We start from the raw sequence: 18,391 nt of genomic DNA, 5'->3' as shown, positions 1-18,391 counted from the left end.
ACTTTAGGACTTCAGCAGGGATGCTGTCTTTTTCTGGTGCCTTGCCAAAGGCAAGGGAGTCCAGGGCCACGTGAAGTTCTTCTAGGGTTGGTTCACTGTCAAGCTCCTTCAGCACAGGCAGGCACTCAGTGTTGTTCAGCACTTCTTCGGTGACTACATTTTCTCTGGAATATAGCTCAGAGTAGTGCTGCACCCAGCGTTCCATCTGCTGCGCCTGATCCTGTTTGACCTCGCCTGCGGCAGACTTCAGAGGGGGAATTTGCTTCTGTGTTGGACCTAAGGCCTGCTTGATACCATCATACATCCCCTTGATGTTGCACATGTCAGCTGCTTTCTGTATCTGGGAGCAGAGCTGGAGCCAGTAGTCGTTAGCACATCTCCTGGCAGTCTGCTGGACTTTGCTGCAAGCAGCTCGGAGGACCTGCAGGTTGTGCTCACAGGGACAGGCCTTGTATGCTGCTTGAGCTCTCCTCTTTTCTTCAGTGACTGGTGTCAACTCCTCAGTGTGGGCTTCAAACCAGTCTGTCGTCTTGTTGTTCTTCTTGCCAAATATGGACAAGGCGTTGTTGTAAACGGCATTCTCAAAATGTTCCCATCTGTTGGATGCGTTTGCATCGACCGGGCCTGGAAGAGATTCCTCAAGCGCTTGTGCAAATTCCTCCACTTTTCTCTGATCCCGGGTCTTGCTGGTATCAATGTGAGGTCTTCCTTTCTTTTTCATGTGGTACAGTTGCTTTGTTTGCAGTTTAACTCTTCTGCACACCAGGGAGTGGTCAGTGTCGCAGGCAGAACCCTGATAGCTGCATGTGATCTTGATGCTGGGAAGGCTGGAGCGTCTGGTGAGAATCAGGTTGAGCTGGTGCCAGTGCTTTGATCTTGGGTGTCTCCAAGAGACTCTTTGTTGGGGCTTTGTGTCGAAGAAGGTGTTGCTGGCACAGAGACCGTGATGACAGCAAAAATCTAGCAGGTGTTGGCCATTTTTGTTCATCTTCCCAGTGCCGAACTGACCTAAGCAAGTGGGCCACGAACTGTTATCAGCACCAATTCTAGCATTGAAATAGCCAAGGATGAACAGTGGCTCTTATACGGGGATCTTCTTGATAGTGGTGGCCAGGTCATCATAGAATTTGTCTTTGGCTTCTGCTGGAGACGACAGAGTCGGTGCATAAGCATTGATGAGAGTGACAGGTCCTGCTGATGACTGGAGCTGCAGTGACAAAATTCTTTCACTTCCCACAGTAGGTGGGCTGATGGATTCCAGCAGGGTATTTCTGACCGCAAAGCCAACACCATATTCCCTGGTTTCGTTTGGTGGTTTTCCCTGCCAGAAAAATGAGAAATTTCTCTCCTTGACAGATCCAGAATCTGGCAGCCTAGTCTCTTGAAGGGCGATGATGTCCATCTGCTGTCTGCTCAGCTCCATGTTGATGACAGCTGTTTTCGTGCGTCATCTATTTCTTGCAGGTCATCAGAGAAGTCAGGTGTCATTGTCCTTACGTTCCAGGTGCCCAGCTTTAGGGCAGGAGTTTTCTGTTTTCTGTTGCATGGTGCAGAGTTGTCGATCCGCTTGTCGGTTTTCACCCTAAACCCCACGCACCCCGTGAGGTTAACGGACCGTGGCGAGGCAACACCTTACTGGCTGGGGACTGCCCAGCTTAAGGCGGGCGGTAGCTGCCCAATGAGATGCAATGATCTCTCCCACTGTCGGAAGCAGCCCCTGGCGTCACGCTCTACGCCAATTGAGCAAAGACTTATAACCGGTAAACTGCTGCTTCCCGTGTTGTGCCAACACCGTATGGCGAAGTTGCAGTGTCCTCTCCAGTGCGCGAAGCCTGGGTAAAGAAGGTATGGAGGATAGGCTGTTACCCATGCAGCAAATCCTCCCTCTCCACGTTGCTGGAATGCTCCAGTGGAAAGGCAGAAGCCAATATGGTTGGTTCCAGCGGCGTAGCAGAAGTTGCCAGAGCATGACTGTGTACAGCCGCAAACTGCCTCAGGGACTCCGGCTCTTGATTTTGCCTCGAGGTTGACTCCTGAAGCCTTTTCCACAACTGGATATGGGCACAAGGCAGTGGAGGTTTGAGGTCAGAGTTTCCTTTTCTTAGATGAGCTGCCTTCCCAGGCTGACGAGTCTCATCTACCCGGTGGCTGTTTGGTCGCCTCTTACGACAAGTATAGCCAAACTAAGGGCTTATTCTTATCCCCAGCCCCCAGGGGATGACACAGGAATGGAGGGGCAGAAAAAGAGATTGTGGGGGATACTCACATACCCACAACCCCCTCTCTTCCCCTTCCCCCTCTGCATACCTCCGTTTGCCTCAGCCCTGCTCTCTTTCTGCAATTCCCAGATACCCACAACCCCCTCTCTCCCCCCTTCCCCCTCTGCATCCTCTGTATGGGACTCAGAAATAAGTCCCATTGTATTTAGTTGAGCTTGCTTCCAGAAAGGTTCATATAGGATTGCAGCCTAACTTTTATAACTATATTGCTAATATTTAATGTATAGGTTGTCTCAGTTTTTCAAAAACTGTTCATTCAGGGAGATGTGAAAAATATTCTTTGGTCATTATATTTAAGGAAAAAAGGCTCATCCTTCAAAGAGAAAGTAGAGTATAATATAGCTAAAACTATATAGGTATAGGACCTCATTTTATTGTGAACAAGCGCAAAATGTAGTCAAGGTGCCAGGGATAGTTAGGGTTGGATACAAGCCCAACCCTACAATACAAATACAAGCCCCAATCATCCTTGGGTGTGCAGAATTGGCTTTGTGGTTGTGTGGATCTGATGTTTTGTCCATTGACTCAGTAATGAGTACAAATGAATGAAATGGCATAAACAATTTTGCTGTCAAATTGTGTTTACTTTTTCTTTTGCTGACTTAAAATTTACATTTGTTATGATTGCAGGATGACCATGAAAGCTGTGGTTCCAGTTCAACAAATCGTAGCGTCACAGAAAGTGCAAAAACTGCAGTAAAACCAAGACGAATTCAACAGGCTACTCCTGACCCTGATTTGCCACCAGGTATTTTTGTATTTTTTGTAAATTGCTGATTTCATTCATTCATTCATTCATTCATTCATTAAGGGCACTCAAGGTGGCTGATTTTGGCACTTGTGAATGCTTGCAATAAAAAGGAGAGGGGGCATAATAGTTTCCAGTTGGGCATAGGGAATTGTATCCCTTTTCAAATGATACTCTATAGCTATTTTGGGATGAAACATGTACCCTTCGTGCCCTCTCTCTTTTAGGATCTGGAGCAATGATAGGCTCTTAGAAAGAGAATAGTGTGGACAGTGTAACTGTCAGTATAAAGACTGGACTGTTGCTTGCACTTTGGTTAACCAGAGTGGTTTATCCTTCATGTTGGGCATTTACATGCAAATAAATCTTAGGGGTAATACATTGTGTAGCAAACTTAGCCACTACATTTGTGCAAATGTTTTTGTTTAAGAATATATAAGACAGTCTTCAGCTTACAAATTAAAGCAATAAAATGCAGTACAAAAAGCAACAATAAAAAAGTACAAGAAATCATAGCACATAAAGCCAGTATTAAAACAATTCAGTATTTTCATTCATTCAATCTGACTTTGAATGTGGATTCAGTTTGAAAGTACCTCAGTTGCCTTGGTTGATTATCTATTTTGGGAGCTAGATAGGGGAAGTTTTCCCTGTTAGTTCTGCTGGACCTCTCAGTGGCACTATCATCAACCATGGTTTTCTTCTGTAGCACATCTTGGAATTGGAGTCATGGTATTGTGCTGGTTCTGGTCCTTCGTAGAGTGGAGGTTGCAGAATGATGACTGCCTGACTCCATGATTGCAGCCTTTGGGGTTCTACAGTGTTTCATCTTGTCTCCCATGTTGTTATGTGGTTAAAACTGCTGGAGAAGGTTGTCAAGGGATTTGGGCTGAGATTACCAACATGTGGGTGATATCTGTGCTCTGGGTCCAATTCAAGGTGATGGTTGTTATCTTTTGAAGCCCTATATGGTTTGGGCCCTTAATAACTTAAGAATCACCTTCTGCTAAGATCTTTAGGAAAGGCTCTGCTCCATGTGCTGTTGTTTATCCAAATCTGATTGGCATGTACATGGGTTGGATTCTTCTTTGTGACAGTCCTGCAGTTACTGGAGTTGTGAAACTCCCTTCTTCAGATCTAGATAAATGAGGAATATCCAGGAGAGAATGAGTGTGTGTGAGAGAGAGAAATGTAGAAAAAGGGACCAGCCAAGTACATTTGAGTTATAACTTTTAATTTTTACAGTGATTTGTCTGTTTTCAGCTTTATCTCAACTGCATTGAGTTACTGCATGGAAGGGAGCAATATAATGCTTTACATGTGGGGCACCTTGGTTCCAGATAGAGAGAGAATGTTCTAAGGATTGAATAATTCCATGTTTTCCTTTTAGGCTACGTACAGAGTTTGATTTGGCGGGTTATAAACAATGTCAACATTGTCATCAATAATCTCATACTGAAATATGTGGAGGATGATATTGTTCTTTCAGTCAATATTACTTCAGCAGAATGTTATACAGTGGACGAGTTTTGGGATCGAGCATTTATGGATATATCTGGTAAGCAGTCAATTGACTTTGTACTCATTTATGTAAAAAAGGAACTTCTACATCTCAACCAGGAGAAGCTGTTGGAATGAAAGTAGTGAGGAGAGACAGTAACTAGAGAGGCATTGATTCACACTGTTGCTTAGGATTGCTCCAATTTTGGAGGTCAGCTTCGATGGTTGAACTTCCCTTTTGTAGAATCATAGAGTTTGAAGGGACCTACAGAATCAAATCTCTCTGCAACACAGGCAGTCCACAGTGACAACAGCCCTAATAGTTGACTGTCTAACCTCTGTTTAAAGGCCACATTCAGATACAGACTGTTCCATTACCAGTTTATCTCCAAGGGATGCTGCCTTCCTTCCAGTGGCTCTGAATCCCTCTCCACAGGAAGGACCTGGAAGCTATTGCTCAACTTCAGGACTACATAAGGCTTAGTTACAGGCTTTGTCCTTTGCATAACATTCCTCCGCAGGCTTGCTTCTTGAGTGTGGATATTTTCCTCCTCTGTGGAAGCCTGGGTATTCACTAGCACTTCCAAAAGATCTTCCTCTGTTCAATCAAGAAACTCCTCATTCTCTCTGATAAGCTGAAGAGTGACTAGATGCCAGTCCAGGTTATTACTTCCTCCATCACCAGCTTGCATTTAGTGCATGTATAGTCCATATTGGTAAGTGCTATAACTGCCCAGGGAGTATGGATCTAGCAAGACCTCAGTTTGCCTCTCACCATACTGTCAGTATAGTAGATGGTGTTGTAGGACATAATCTTCTTTATCAAAATCATGCTAGCCTATACTTAATATGCTATGACAGACCAGCCTGACAACTTTTGGTTTTCCTGACTCTAGTCTCCACCAAGTGCCAGCAGAGCAAAACTCTTCCAGTGCTGCTAACACCAACTGTCAACTCTCTCAGATTCAGTTTAATTGTTTCCCCCCAACCAAGTTCCCATCTCTCACCTTAAAGTTTTGAATGCAGCACTCTCATGCATCTCTTGGTGGATGATTGGATTAAGCATTCTGGATGGTGCAACATTTCTCTATCCTTCACACTCACCTCTGCAGCTCAAACCCCTCCCAGAAACAATGTGGTTCTAGTCAGACACACACTGCAAGTCAGCCCTCTTAGCTGGAACTCTCATGAAAGAGAGAAACACATGTTGTTCCAAACAAACACAGGCACAACTACCAGTTTACCTCTTCTGCCTAACTTCCATTCAAACTCAACTGCTTGCAAGCTCAGTGGGGTGTCATTAGAATAGGAGGCACTGCACAGGGAGGCTGGTAGTTTGACAGGTTTTGGTGTTGAAGTAGATACAGAGCATCAAGATACATTTGGAATCTCCTCAGTTAGTGTGATCTCCTCAGTCATGCACATGGAAGTATGTTGATTGCATCTATAGTCCTAAACATTTGGGCATGTGTATAGTGTTTTACCTCTTGTGGATAGTTTTTAACAGGTTACATTTCTCTTTCTTTTCAAAGCAACTGATTTGGTGTTAAGGAAGGTGATCAATTTTTCTGACTGTACAGTTTGTCTGGACAAGAGGAATGCTAGTGGCAAAATAGAGTTTTATCAGGATCCCCTGCTTTACAAGTGTTCATTCAGAACTCGCCTACACTTCACTTATGATAATCTTAATTCTAAGATGCCATCTGTAATAAAAGTAAGTACCTTTTCATATTTGTTTTAAATTTCACATTAAATCATTTGGGACTTAATGTGGGAGGGAGTAGGAATTAATGTATGGAGGGAGTATGAAGGGCACGGAACACATAATTATGATTTACAAAAAGTCACAACTTTGTTGCTCACTAGAGCTTCCAGAGGTAACAAGAACTGGCAAGTGTAAGACCAGAGTTTCCCATCACATTGACAACCTGCCTACTTACAGCTTAATCCCCCCCAACCTGTGTGTGGGAGGTGAATTGTGGGGGGTGGTGAGAAGCACTGACAGGTCATTGGCTTAGACCAGGGGTGTCCAAACTTTTTGGCAGGAGGGCCACATCATCTCTCTGACACTGTGTTAGGAGCTGAGGAAAAAAGAATTAATTTACATTTCAAATTTGAATAAATTTACATAAATGAATATATTAAAGATGAAACTTATATGAATGAAGGTCTTGCAATAGCTCAAGTCCTATAAAAGGCCTTGCACAAAACAAGGCCAGTCTTTCCTTTGTTGCCGCTGCTGCATCACAGATGTGAAACAGCAAGCAGTGGAGGGAGCCCTTGTCCCATAACTCATGCAAGAGGTTGAACAGTTGCCCTCATACTGAGAGCAGTTGTGTTGGGTCAGCGCAGGCTGCAGCAAGTCTCCAGAGGGCCAGAGGCTTATTGGAGACTGGGGGCTCCCCGTGGGCTGGATTGGGAGTCCCCGAGGACCGCAAGTGGCCCCCGTGCTGGGGTTTGGACACCACTGGCTTAGACAATTAACCTTAAAGGGAGCAAGGACACCAACCCCTAGAGTGGGCTGCCCCCTGGGCTTGATCCTAAGGCCCCCTTGTGGGTCCTCCTAAGAAGGTTGGTGGAGGGAACCCAGAAGGCCACCCTCATGAACAACTATTGCTACAGTTTCTGACCAGTGTCCCCCACCTATGAACTAGTTGTGATAAGCCAGCTTGGGACGTGATCCTATTCCCGGGCAGCACCAGCAGCTACTGTGCTGCCCAGGTAACTGCTAGTGCCAAAGTGCTGTAAGGCACTTCTGTGCTGTCGGTGAGGATGTATGCTGGCACTGAGGCCCATGTCAGTTGACGCTGCACCTCAGTGCTGAGAAGACATCATGGAGGAGTGTCTGCGCTAGCCCCAGAGGATACAGTGCCAGCTTTCAGTGCCACTGCTCCTCTGGGTGCTGCCAGGGTAAAGGATTGGGCTGTAAGAAAAAACAGTAGTTACTAATAATGACAGGAACAATAGCAACAAACAAATGCAAATGAAATGAAGGCTGAACACTTTGCTGTGAAAAAGTGTGAAAGGCCCTGACCACCATGACTTCCAGTATGGGAGAATCCACCACTTTCCTCTGTAATCTGTTCATTGTCAAACTGCTCTTATTGAGAAATTTCTCCTGATGATCTCAGTTTCCTCAACCCTGTTAGTTGGCTGCTGATGCTATCCACAGCAAGGTGTTAAAACTGTTTTGGGAGGGGGAGTGGGCAGGCAAAGGCAGTGTTGCCTGGTGTTGAGGTTGAGCCCTGCCTTTAAAACCTAGGAGTGGACCAGAAAGGAAGCAAGTTCTCATTTCAGTGCACTCCCAGCTCCTGGCTAAGTTGATTGGCCAGGAGCGTGGCAGCAGTTGAAGCAGGCCAGCTGTGTCACATACCAGCTTTGCCCTCTGGCCTCTCCACTTACCCATGTGGGCTCAAAAGAGTCCCCCCCCCCGAAAAAGGTGTGCAGCCATACCTTTCAATGTATGCTCTAAAAACAAAAAGTTTGGAAATGAACTTGTGCTCCATTTTTAATAGAACCATGTATTTCTGAATCCCAGATATGAAATGTGTTCAACAGTCAGGGCCTGATGTTCCAAGAATAACAGTTGAGCTGTTGGGAGCTGCCTGACTCACGCTACACATTTTGTGATGTAGAGATGGCTTCTGGTACAGATGCAGATATTCTGTCTCCCCAATTTCAGTCACATAGTGATTGAGATTTGGATGGCGTGCTTCTTAGCACTATTTCCATGGAAATTAGAATAAATATTATGAAGAAAGTGAAAATATTACTGTGACAACTGGGGTTCTTAGTATCCTTTTCTTGAGGTGGTGTGTTCTAATGCTGGTACAAGATAGAATATGCCAAAAACACTTTTTTGGAATTGTATCAAGCAGATCAGTCCAGCAGTCCATAACAGCACGTACTGTGGACACAACCTATTTTTGAAGCTGGATTGAGAATACTAAGTAGCTTTCTTATATATTCTGACCATGTTTCAGATGTGTATTTTAGCTATGCAGAACTTCCGTTAATTATATTCATAGCTATATCCTTAGTTTGTTTGTTTGAAAATTTTTAAATTCACCTTTCCCGTACTAAAGCAAATGTCCAATGTGGCTTACAAAGTTCCAGATGAAACAAAGTTTCAGATGAAACAGAAATATCTTGAGCCTTCATTGAAAAGTCATGAGGAAGGGGGTGGTTCTTAAATTACCCCTTGGAAGGGAATTCCATAGTTGTGGAACCACCACAGAGAAGACTCACCCCCACTCTGCCATCCCTTTAATTTGTTACAGAGGCAGCACTTGAAAGACAACCCCCTCAGATGACCTAAGAGTATAGGCTGGAATGTATGGGAGAAGGCGGTCCCTCAGAAAACCTGGACCCAAAGCTTGAAGGGCTTTAAAGGTCAATACCAGCGCCTTGAATTGGGCCTGAAAATGAATAAGCAGCCAGTGTTGCTGCTAGAGCATCCGTCCAACAGAGTCAAGCTGCCTGCTTCAGTAACCCCCTGGGCTGCCACGTTCTGCACTAATTGCAGCTTCTGAACCATCTGAGATGGAAGCCCATGCAGAATGCATTACAGTAATCCTGTATTGAAGTCACTAAGGCATGGACCACCCTGATCAGGCCCAGTTGGCTCAAATATGGCCCCAACTGGTGCACTAGTCGAAGCTTCTGTTCTAGTTGTTGTTCTGTTTGTGTAAGGGGGCTCTTGCTTGCAGGAGTGATAGTGTAGGGCTCTTGTGCCTAAAATATGAATGGAGACCTGGTTTGGCTTTGTTTAACAAATTGCACAAGGTTTAATACAAAATGGTGCAACCTCATTGTTGTGCAATTTCTTCAGCATGTGGTTGCGCAACTGCGTATGAAACAATGTGAGCTATTTCCTTATTTCTGCACACACTCCTTAAAATGCAACTCATGGTATTGGTGCCAAGTGCTGCATAGGTAGTTGTTGTCCACATGTATTCATTCTGTAACATGTGATTGCAACTTCCTAGTACAAATAGTTCATTCTTGGATGTTAAAAACCGTTGTGTTTTCTGTTCGGTTTGTTTCAGCTTTTATCTGTAACAGACTGTTTCTTAAGCTCTACCAAATAATTCCGATATAGGGAATTGATATCCTGGTCAAATTAGATATAGGCTGATGGGTTCTGAGCTGTCTGTGACAGATCAGGAGAGAGATCTTGGGGTGGTGGTGGACAGGTCGATGAAAGTGTCGACCCAATGTGCGGCGGCAGTGAAGAAGGCCAATTCTATGCTTGGGATCATTAGGAAGGGTATTGAGAACAAAACGGCTAATGTTATAATGCCGTTGTACAAATCGATGGTAAGGCCACACCTGGAGTATTGTGTCCAGTTCTGGTCGCCGCATCTCAAAAAAGACATAGTGGAAATGGAAAAGGTGCAAAAGAGAGCGACTAAGCTGATTACGGGGCTGGGGCACCTTCCTTATGAGGAAAGGCTACGGCGTTTGGGCCTCTTCAGCCTAGAAAAGAGACGCTTGAGGGGGGACATGATTGAGACATACAAAATTATGCAGGGGATGGACAGAGTGGCTAGGGAGATGCTCTTTACACTCTCACATAATACCAGAACCAGGGGACATCCACTAAAATTGAGTGTTGGGCGGGTTAGGACAGACAAAAGAAAATATTTCTTTACTCAGCGCGTGGTCAGTCTGTGGAACTCCTTGCCACAGGATGTGGTGCTGGCGTCTAGCCTAGACGCCTTTAAAAGGGGATTGGACGAGTTTCTGGAGGAAAAATCCATTATGGGGTACAAGCCATGATGTGTATGCGCAACCTCCTGATTTTAGGAATGGGTTAAGTCAGAATGCCAGATGTAGGGGAGAGCACCAGGACGAGGTCTCTTGTTATCTGGTGTGCTCCCTGGGGCATTTGGTGGGCCGCTGTGAGATACAGGAAGCTGGACTAGATGGGCCTATGGCCTGATCCAGTGGGGCTGTTCTTATGTTCTTATGTTCTTATGGTCTGTACACAGCTCTTTCTAATCTAGACAACTGTCACTTCAGCATCTTCCATCCTATTTTGTTAGTTTGAGCGTTACACTTGCTTAAAAAAACTTTCTATTGGAGGCTCTCTGCATTTGTATCTTAATGCCACATAGTGCGGAGAACACTTCCAGCCAGATTTATTTAATGTGTCAGACAGTTCTTGGAATTGCTGCTTTTCTCAACTTGTCCACAAATACCACTACAGTTATTGTAAGTTAAGTAAGTGTAAAGGTTTTGGAAAGAGCTGGAATTTAAGTCTTTTTCAGATACTTCATGTTCAGTCCTTTCTAAGGCACAAATATGTCCTTGTATAGAATCATGGTTAAGATAGGCTCTGAAATAGTTCAGATGTATCTCTGTGGTATTATGTGACTGTTGTATGCAATCAAAGCACTGAATTTTATCCTTCTCCCCTTTTTAAATTTACAAATTGCCAAGTTGTTTTTTGATTTACAAATGAAATTCAGCCATGAACTTGATGGTGAAGCTTTATGCCAAGTTTTAACAGAGAGCAAATTCTTATGGCAGAATCACAGACTCCTGACGGCATATAATGGAAACACTGACACAGTCTTCACTTGTGTCAGTTGATGCTGTGGTTGCAATAATGAATTCTTTGCTTTCTTTTACTTCTTTTAAAAAAATTTTTTATAATGTATTATGGATTACCATGAAATGGATGCCAAAGAGAATAAATCAGTGTAATTAAATTGTATATTTGTAAATAGCTTGCCTGCTTATCCCTGTTGGTGGCCGCATCTCTCTGTTAGTGAGCCCTTAAATGTGTCTCAGTTATCAGAAATAAATTTTAACATAATTATTGATGTCGCCTTGGACGATTATCTGCTAACATTTCTTAAAAACTTGTAGTCCTTTGCTGTTGCTGTTGAACTGCTCCTATTCATGTTTGCTTGTAAGTCCCACTGCATTCAGTAGAACTTGACCCCAAGTGAGTATGCATTGCAGTTGTAACAGCACAATTTTATGCATGTTAACTCAGAAGCCAGTCTGCTGTTTTCTGAGGCCTGTGCTTTAGTAAGTATGTTTTTAGGTTTGCTTTAACCAAAGATTGAGAATTCTGTGTACGCCTGACCTATTCAGTAGGACTTGTGCAGTATTATATAGGCTGTCATTCAATGTTGGAAGAAATCCTTAAAGGTCATCTGGTCCAACCCCCTGCTCAGTGCAAGTAACTGCTGCAGCATCCCTGAGATGTGGCCATCCAGCCTCTGCTTGAAAACCTCTAAAAAGCCCACAACTTGACATACATGTTGGTCAACATATATAAAATTGCACTGCATATTGCAGAAGCATTACCATGCTAATTAAGCTTGAAATACTGTGTAAGTTGTAATAATGGTGAAGTGGACTCATGGCTAATATGGCTTTGTATTATATATGGTTTAATTGGCAAGAATGATTCTCCGATAAGAATTTCAATCATGTTTCTGTTAGTCTTGAATTTGTCTGTTAATCTCATTTTGTTCCTGATAAATAGCAAGACATAGAATAAAAAACTCTTTTTCTATTTGAATTGTGCGCATTGGGACTGTTACATTTGCAATTAATGGATAAGTGTGGTATACTGTGAGCTTTGGTGTTAAATCATCCATTAAGTTCAGGACTCAAGCTGTAGAGGTTTGTTGAAATATTTGTGAGATGCAAAGTTCCATTTTTCTCTGAACTTTATGTTGTCTTTCAGAATTGTATGAACTAGCTAGAATAGGATTTTTCCATGTCTGTGGATCTCCAGAACCAACCAACTAGATTTGCATTATTCTATTTGGAAGGAGCTCTGTACATTTAAGAAGAGGATAATTTTGTTTTATTTGTGGTTTCAGTTTTCATAGCAAAAATCTCAATTTCTCTGTGGTGTAAAATTAAATTATGTTTAAATACTTTTGTTTGCCTTTACAATATATTGTCTTCAATCATACAAATACATTTGTTAATGAAAACATAATGGTTGTTTTACTTGGTATCCAAAGCATGAAGACTTGACAGACTGCATAAGTCTGATAACTTCTCTCAAAAAAGTAACTATTGTACTTAAATACTGTGTTCATTTCACCGAAAGCTGCTCTATAAACGATAATATTTAACGGACATCAGCCAACCAAAATTGAATGCTTTTAAGGCCCCTTTTGTGTCAGTGACAAAGGTATAAACATGTGCTTAACCTTCCTATTAGAATCAATGAGATTTCAATAAAATTTCATCTTGGCTGAATCATGTCCGTTTCACTGATGAAACCACTATAATGTGTTTTTTCTCCTTGTTCTATTCCCTGTATTTGCAGGCTCACACTTTAGTTGAAAGTCTGAAGCTTTCAATTACTGACCAGCAACTTCCCATGTTTATTCGAATAATGCAACTTGGGATTGCACTGTACTATGGAGAAATAGGCAACTTTAAAGATGGAGAAAATGAAGACCTGATTTGTCATACTAAGGATGTTTTGGGAAACATCTCAGGTAAATATATTTTTTCTTCCTCATGTCTCCAAAAAGGCATTAAAACAGCTATGGCTCAAACATAAATTGACTACACAATTTATGAGTTAGTTTCAGATGTTTTAAAAACATAATTACCATTTTTTTGTTGTTATATTGTATTGTTAGGGTTTAAATAACAAGCAATGACTTAGACTTGATTCTTTGAGATGTTCTATGTAATATTACCAGGGCAGAAAACATTCTCTTAAAGCTGTTTCACTTTGGCGTTCTGTGAGCAGATTTTTCCATGGTAAAATTGGCAATTTGTAACCAATTTAAGCAGTAATATGTTGCATTACTTTGAGAGAAAGAATAAAGATTTCAAGCTGATCATTGTCAGCTGTATTGTATGTAGAGATCGGCGAGCTTCTCCATTCGTGCTCATGTTGAACTGGGGCAGAAAATAAGCCAGGCTATTTTCAGAGGTTTAGGAAATAAACTGGCTTATTTTTTTCAAGCTCAACAGATGGTCAAAAGCTGCTACCTTCAAACTCCTCTTCTCCAACCAGCCCCTCCAAAGTTTTGAGCACCTTTTTCTCCTTCGCTTTCAACAACCCTTACCTGTTTTGGGCAGCACTGGCGCTTCAGCTGCAGTAATAGGGAATGAAGAAGATCTGATCTATCTGTGGGGCATTCATTACAAGTACCAGGGAGAAGAACTCTAGCAGTTCTTGGAACATGTAATAAATGACTTTGCATAAGGTATCTTCATTGGTTGAATTTCAGTGAACAGTGAACTAGGCCTGATAGAAGTTGGTCAGTGATTTTCAATCTTTTTCGTTTCATGGCACACTGACAAGGCGCTAAAATTGTCAAGGCACACCATCAGTTTTTTGACCATTGGCAAGGCACACCATGCTGCAGGTAGGGGGCTCAAATCCCCCAATTGCCCTACTAATAAATGACCTTCTCCAAAGTCCTGCGGCACACCTGTGGACCATCCATGGCACACCAGTGTGCCACAGCACAGTGATTGAAAATAGCTGATGTAGCTAGTTATGCTACTTCTGGAAATGAACATTAGAATACTGCTGGATCAAGACAAAGCTACATCAAGTCTAGCATTGGTATTCTCATAGGGTCCATGTAGATGTCTCTGGGAAGCAAACAAGCAGGTCATGAAGCAATAACCTTCCCCTGCTGTTGGCCCCCTCCCCTGGTAACTGGAGCATTCAACTAGAGAATTCAATGCTTTGGAATATGGAATTTCCATATAGCCTTCATTAATAGTCATTGATAAGCAAATTCGTGGAGGAGAGATCTAATTCCCTTTTAAAGTCTCCTCAGCTAGTGGCCAACACTAGATCACCTGCCAGTGAATTCCATACATATATTCAGTGTTGTATGAAGAAGTACTTTCTTCAGCCTGTCCTGAATCTCCTACCAATTAATTTAATTGGAGGACCTCTGAATTCTAGCATTATCGAGGGGGGGATGCTTCTTTCTCCATGTCCACTGCTTCTCCTTCTTGTTCCATGGCCAGCTGGGTTGAGGGGCAGCACCTGTTACCGCCATGGAGTTGCTTGCCAGTGGAGGGGATAGCAAGGGGGTGACAGTGAAAAATACATCTAAAAAAATTGTTGTTCCAAACCCATGAAGGAAAGGAAAGACTAGAGAAGATGGAATCGGAGGAATAATTCCTCCATCAAATACAGTATTTTTCAATCCGTGGTTGACCAAATCCTTGGATGTGAGGTCAGTGGAAAGGGCAGACCCACTGTAATTTATTTCTACTTCAGTACACAAGGTTCCCAACAACATCAATCAGCACGTTGGTAAAATATAGGCTAGATCAGTGTTTCTCAAACTATGGGTTGGGACCTACCAGGTGGGTTGCGAGCCATTTTAGGTGTGTCCCCATTCATTTCAATATTTTATTTTTAATACATTAGACTTGATGCTACCATGATATGTGACTGCATTTGGGGAAATGTTACACGACTGTACTTTTAACAGGCTACTGTGTATATGCTTTTAACAATGATAGTAAATGGGACTGACTCCTGGGTAAGTGTGGGTAGGATTGCAGACTAGGATTGTTGATCAGATCTCACCTGAAAGTACTATGTCCAGTTCTGGGCACCTCACTTTAAGAAAGATGCAGTCAAACTAGAGCGGGTTCAGAGAAGAGTAATGAGGATGATTGGAGGTTTGGTGAACAAGCCTAACAAGGAAATGTTGAGGGAACTTGTTATGTTTAGCCTAGAGAAGAGAAGGCTGAGAGCCGATATAACACTCTTCGAACAACGCTTTTTGTTCCATATGACAACCTGAAGGGCTGTAATCTGGAACATATTTGTTCTACTGCCTCTGAGAGTAGAACTAGATCAAAGGGATACTAGATCAAAACTGCATGAGATGAGATTCCTGTTGGATTTCAGAAATAAATTCTTGATGGTAAGGGCAGTTTGGTAGTGGAATAGATTGATGAGAGAGGTGGTGGATTCTCCCTCACTTGAGATCTTCTACCAGGCTTGACAGGCACCTGCTGGAGAGGTTTCCCAGAACACTAGCCCTGCTTAGCTGGCCTAACAGGGGTGTTGTCCTCTGTTAAGGACAAAATAACCCCTTTTGCCCATGGCAGCGACATTATTGCAGCGGTTGTGTTTCTGCCTTTGCCCTCCCCTCGCCCCTTAAGGGGGCAGAGACAGGGCTTCCCTGGCTGGGGCATTGTGACACTCCAGTTTGGGAACCTCTGCTCTAGGAGGATTTCCTGTTACAGGCAGGGTTGAACTATATTGCCTTGTGGGTTCCATCCCCTTAGGGTTGGACAAGATGACCTTGTGGTTCACTCCCAACTCTATGATTCATCTGGAGTAGTTGTTGTTCAGTATTAGAGAGGAGTGGTACAGAGTAGGTAAATGGTGTTAGTGAAGCTCTGCGTGTAACACCTTAACTGCCATTCTCATGTTATGCTCCTGGCGCCTGTGACTTGTTTACATACTGAATCAGTTGCAAAGCCTAGATCTCTGTCCTTCCCTATCTGTCCTAAAGTACTCAACCCAAATTGTGCCTTTTTGCCTAAACAGTGGACGAGATGAGCTTGCAAGGATAACAGTAATATACTACTGATTGCCACAGTCTCAAAATGCATATCTAATCCTACATGTGTGTCTGTGGGGAATGTTTTATTTTTCTATCCTTCTGCATTATAAAAAAAAAATATCCCAACTGCAATAAACAGCAAATATGATTCAGAATTCTCCAGAATATTCTGGGGCAGTGCTTGAGCAAATGGTAGATTCTAAAAAACACACCTGGGATTTCTGAAGGCAATGATTAGATTATGTATCAGAAGAAGCTGACAAAAATGAACCTAGTATTTTCCTGCAATTTGCAGTTGTCAACACTTTAAGGGGGAAATGAGGAAACAAAAAGGCATTTCTGCTATGGAACGAGGCTCATTGGACATAATACACTTGAAATTGTTCAAGAACAGTTAATCCTTGCGTTAAGACTGTACTGGTAATACTGCCAAGGTCACGGCCCAGCTTATGTTAGCAGCTCTGTAAAAGTTGGTTGCGTAAGAAGTTATTTTGCTTTGATGTTTGTTATCAAACAAATTAACTTTTTCTTTTTTAAAAATGATAAACAAATGTAAGTACAAGTGGAAGTATGGTTCTAATCCTGCTATGTTATTTGCTCCTTGGATTTTCCTTTTTTAAATTTACTTTTCCTATTCCTATTCCTATTCAAAACTGAGTGAACAATTTTGGCATCCAAATTAGGCAGGAAAGTTTTTTAAGTGTCAAGTTTTAAATGATCTAAAACATGGGTGTTTTATGCAGTCCGTCCTTGTTCTGAAGAGAATTTAATTTGAATAGTTCAAAGTTCATTATGTGAATTCTGACAGTAATATATTACATGACTTTGAGTATAGTTTCCGCTCCCAGATGAATTATTTAAGTAGGGTATGTTGCAATACGCTGCTGATTCTATTCTGCAGTCTTTCACTATGCTGGCAGCTGTTTTCAGTAGTAGCTTTTTTCTTTTTCTTTCGTGGTCTAAATCTTGTTGTAAAAGATTCAGCTGTCAGAGCTCATCTTTTATTCAACAGCCCTAGATGTAGAAACAGATACGTTGCATCTGTATCCTTGATACATTTTTATAACTAAACAGTGGCCAGGATCCAAAGGACTGTATACACTCATATTCTATTCATGTTGCCAGACTTTCTTCAGATTTTTTAAATTTCAAATGGCCCTCTTCCCAACTCCCCAAATTGCTTTTTGGACACTTGGGCATTTAAGAAGTGAAGTGAGGTGGGAAGAATCTTAGCAAGGGGGATAAAAATAGAATTTTTTAAAAATCAGTTTCAGAAGTTTAATTTAAATTGGTTTTTAAATTTCTGAAAAATTACCTGTGTTAAAATGTCTGAATGAAAAATATTGCATATTAAAATCTTATCATAATATTTTAAAGCTTGAAGTAGAATCGATCAAATGAATTGAATCAAATAGAGCATTATGGATGCATCACAACAGGTATATATATTGCATATTTTTATGCAAGTCATAGTGTTTAAGAGTTGTTCAACCAAATATTATGTGTTTACTTTCTTTGTCATGAAGAAACTGCTTTGCCCAAATGTCTGAGCAAACATCTTCAAAGGAATTATCTTACATGATGTCTTTACTTGTGTGTAGAGAAAGAACCAAACCATTTCACATCTGCTTCGCTGACACCCCAATCTTAACCTGCCCTGGGGCAGGCAGGCCGACGGACCTGCTCCGCATCCAAGGCAGAGTTGGGGCGGAAAGCTGCTCAGCCCAGGGCAAGAGGAATTGCTTCCCCTTACTCCTGGTAAAGCGGCAGCAGCCCTAATGGGGCTACTCAGATCTGTGCCACCCCATTGCATAAGTGCCAGATCCTGGCCCTGCCCCTGCTTACCCCCGGCCTCCCATGGGCTTGCCTGCCACCCCTGCTCCCCATCCTGAAACACTTTCTTCCCCCCATCCTGACGTCCCCCCCAGACCCCACTCCAACCAAGCTCAGCCGGCGTGGGCTTATCTGTTAGGCCAGCCAAGCAGGGCTAATGTTGGCCCCCGGAGGCCAGGGCTCATCAGTGCTCTGGCCTCCCTCCTCCAGAGATGGCACACAAGTGCCTTATGACACTTTTGTGACTGTCATGGACTGGCGCAAAGGACTTGTGTCAGTCCAGGGCGCAATCAGGATGGCACTCTTAGTGGATATTCTGTAACGTAATAGTTACATGAGTGTCATGTCCAGAGATTTTGGATTGTGCTGCTAGATCAGTGATTTTTCAACCAGTGTTCCACGAACTGTCTATAGGTGTGTTGTGGGAGTTTGGGGGCCAGTTGATTATTAGTAGGGCCATTGGAGAATGTGAGCCCCCCACTGGC

At 42.7% G+C, this 18,391-nt stretch overlaps 1 protein-coding gene across 6 annotated transcripts in view; it reads left to right on the top strand.

Annotated features, from left to right (window-relative positions):
- Positions 1-18,391, top strand: part of VPS13B (vacuolar protein sorting 13 homolog B) — a 494,765-nt gene that overhangs the window by 53,577 nt on the left and 422,797 nt on the right. For all 6 annotated transcript variants that reach the window (XM_066626564.1, XM_066626562.1, XM_066626565.1 and 3 more), the window contains exons 4-7: positions 2,910-3,027; positions 4,418-4,585; positions 6,060-6,241; positions 12,833-13,007. In XM_066626564.1, the coding sequence (XP_066482661.1) occupies positions 2,910-3,027; positions 4,418-4,585; positions 6,060-6,241; positions 12,833-13,007 (643 nt within the window). The remainder of the gene's footprint in view (positions 1-2,909; positions 3,028-4,417; positions 4,586-6,059; positions 6,242-12,832; positions 13,008-18,391) is intronic.

This window comes from Tiliqua scincoides, chromosome 4, assembly GCF_035046505.1.
Source record: "Tiliqua scincoides isolate rTilSci1 chromosome 4, rTilSci1.hap2, whole genome shotgun sequence".
Lineage (NCBI taxonomy): Eukaryota > Metazoa > Chordata > Lepidosauria > Squamata > Scincidae > Tiliqua > Tiliqua scincoides.
The sequence above is the reverse complement of the archived record's forward strand: the minus strand, read 5'-3'. Positions and strand labels throughout refer to the sequence as shown.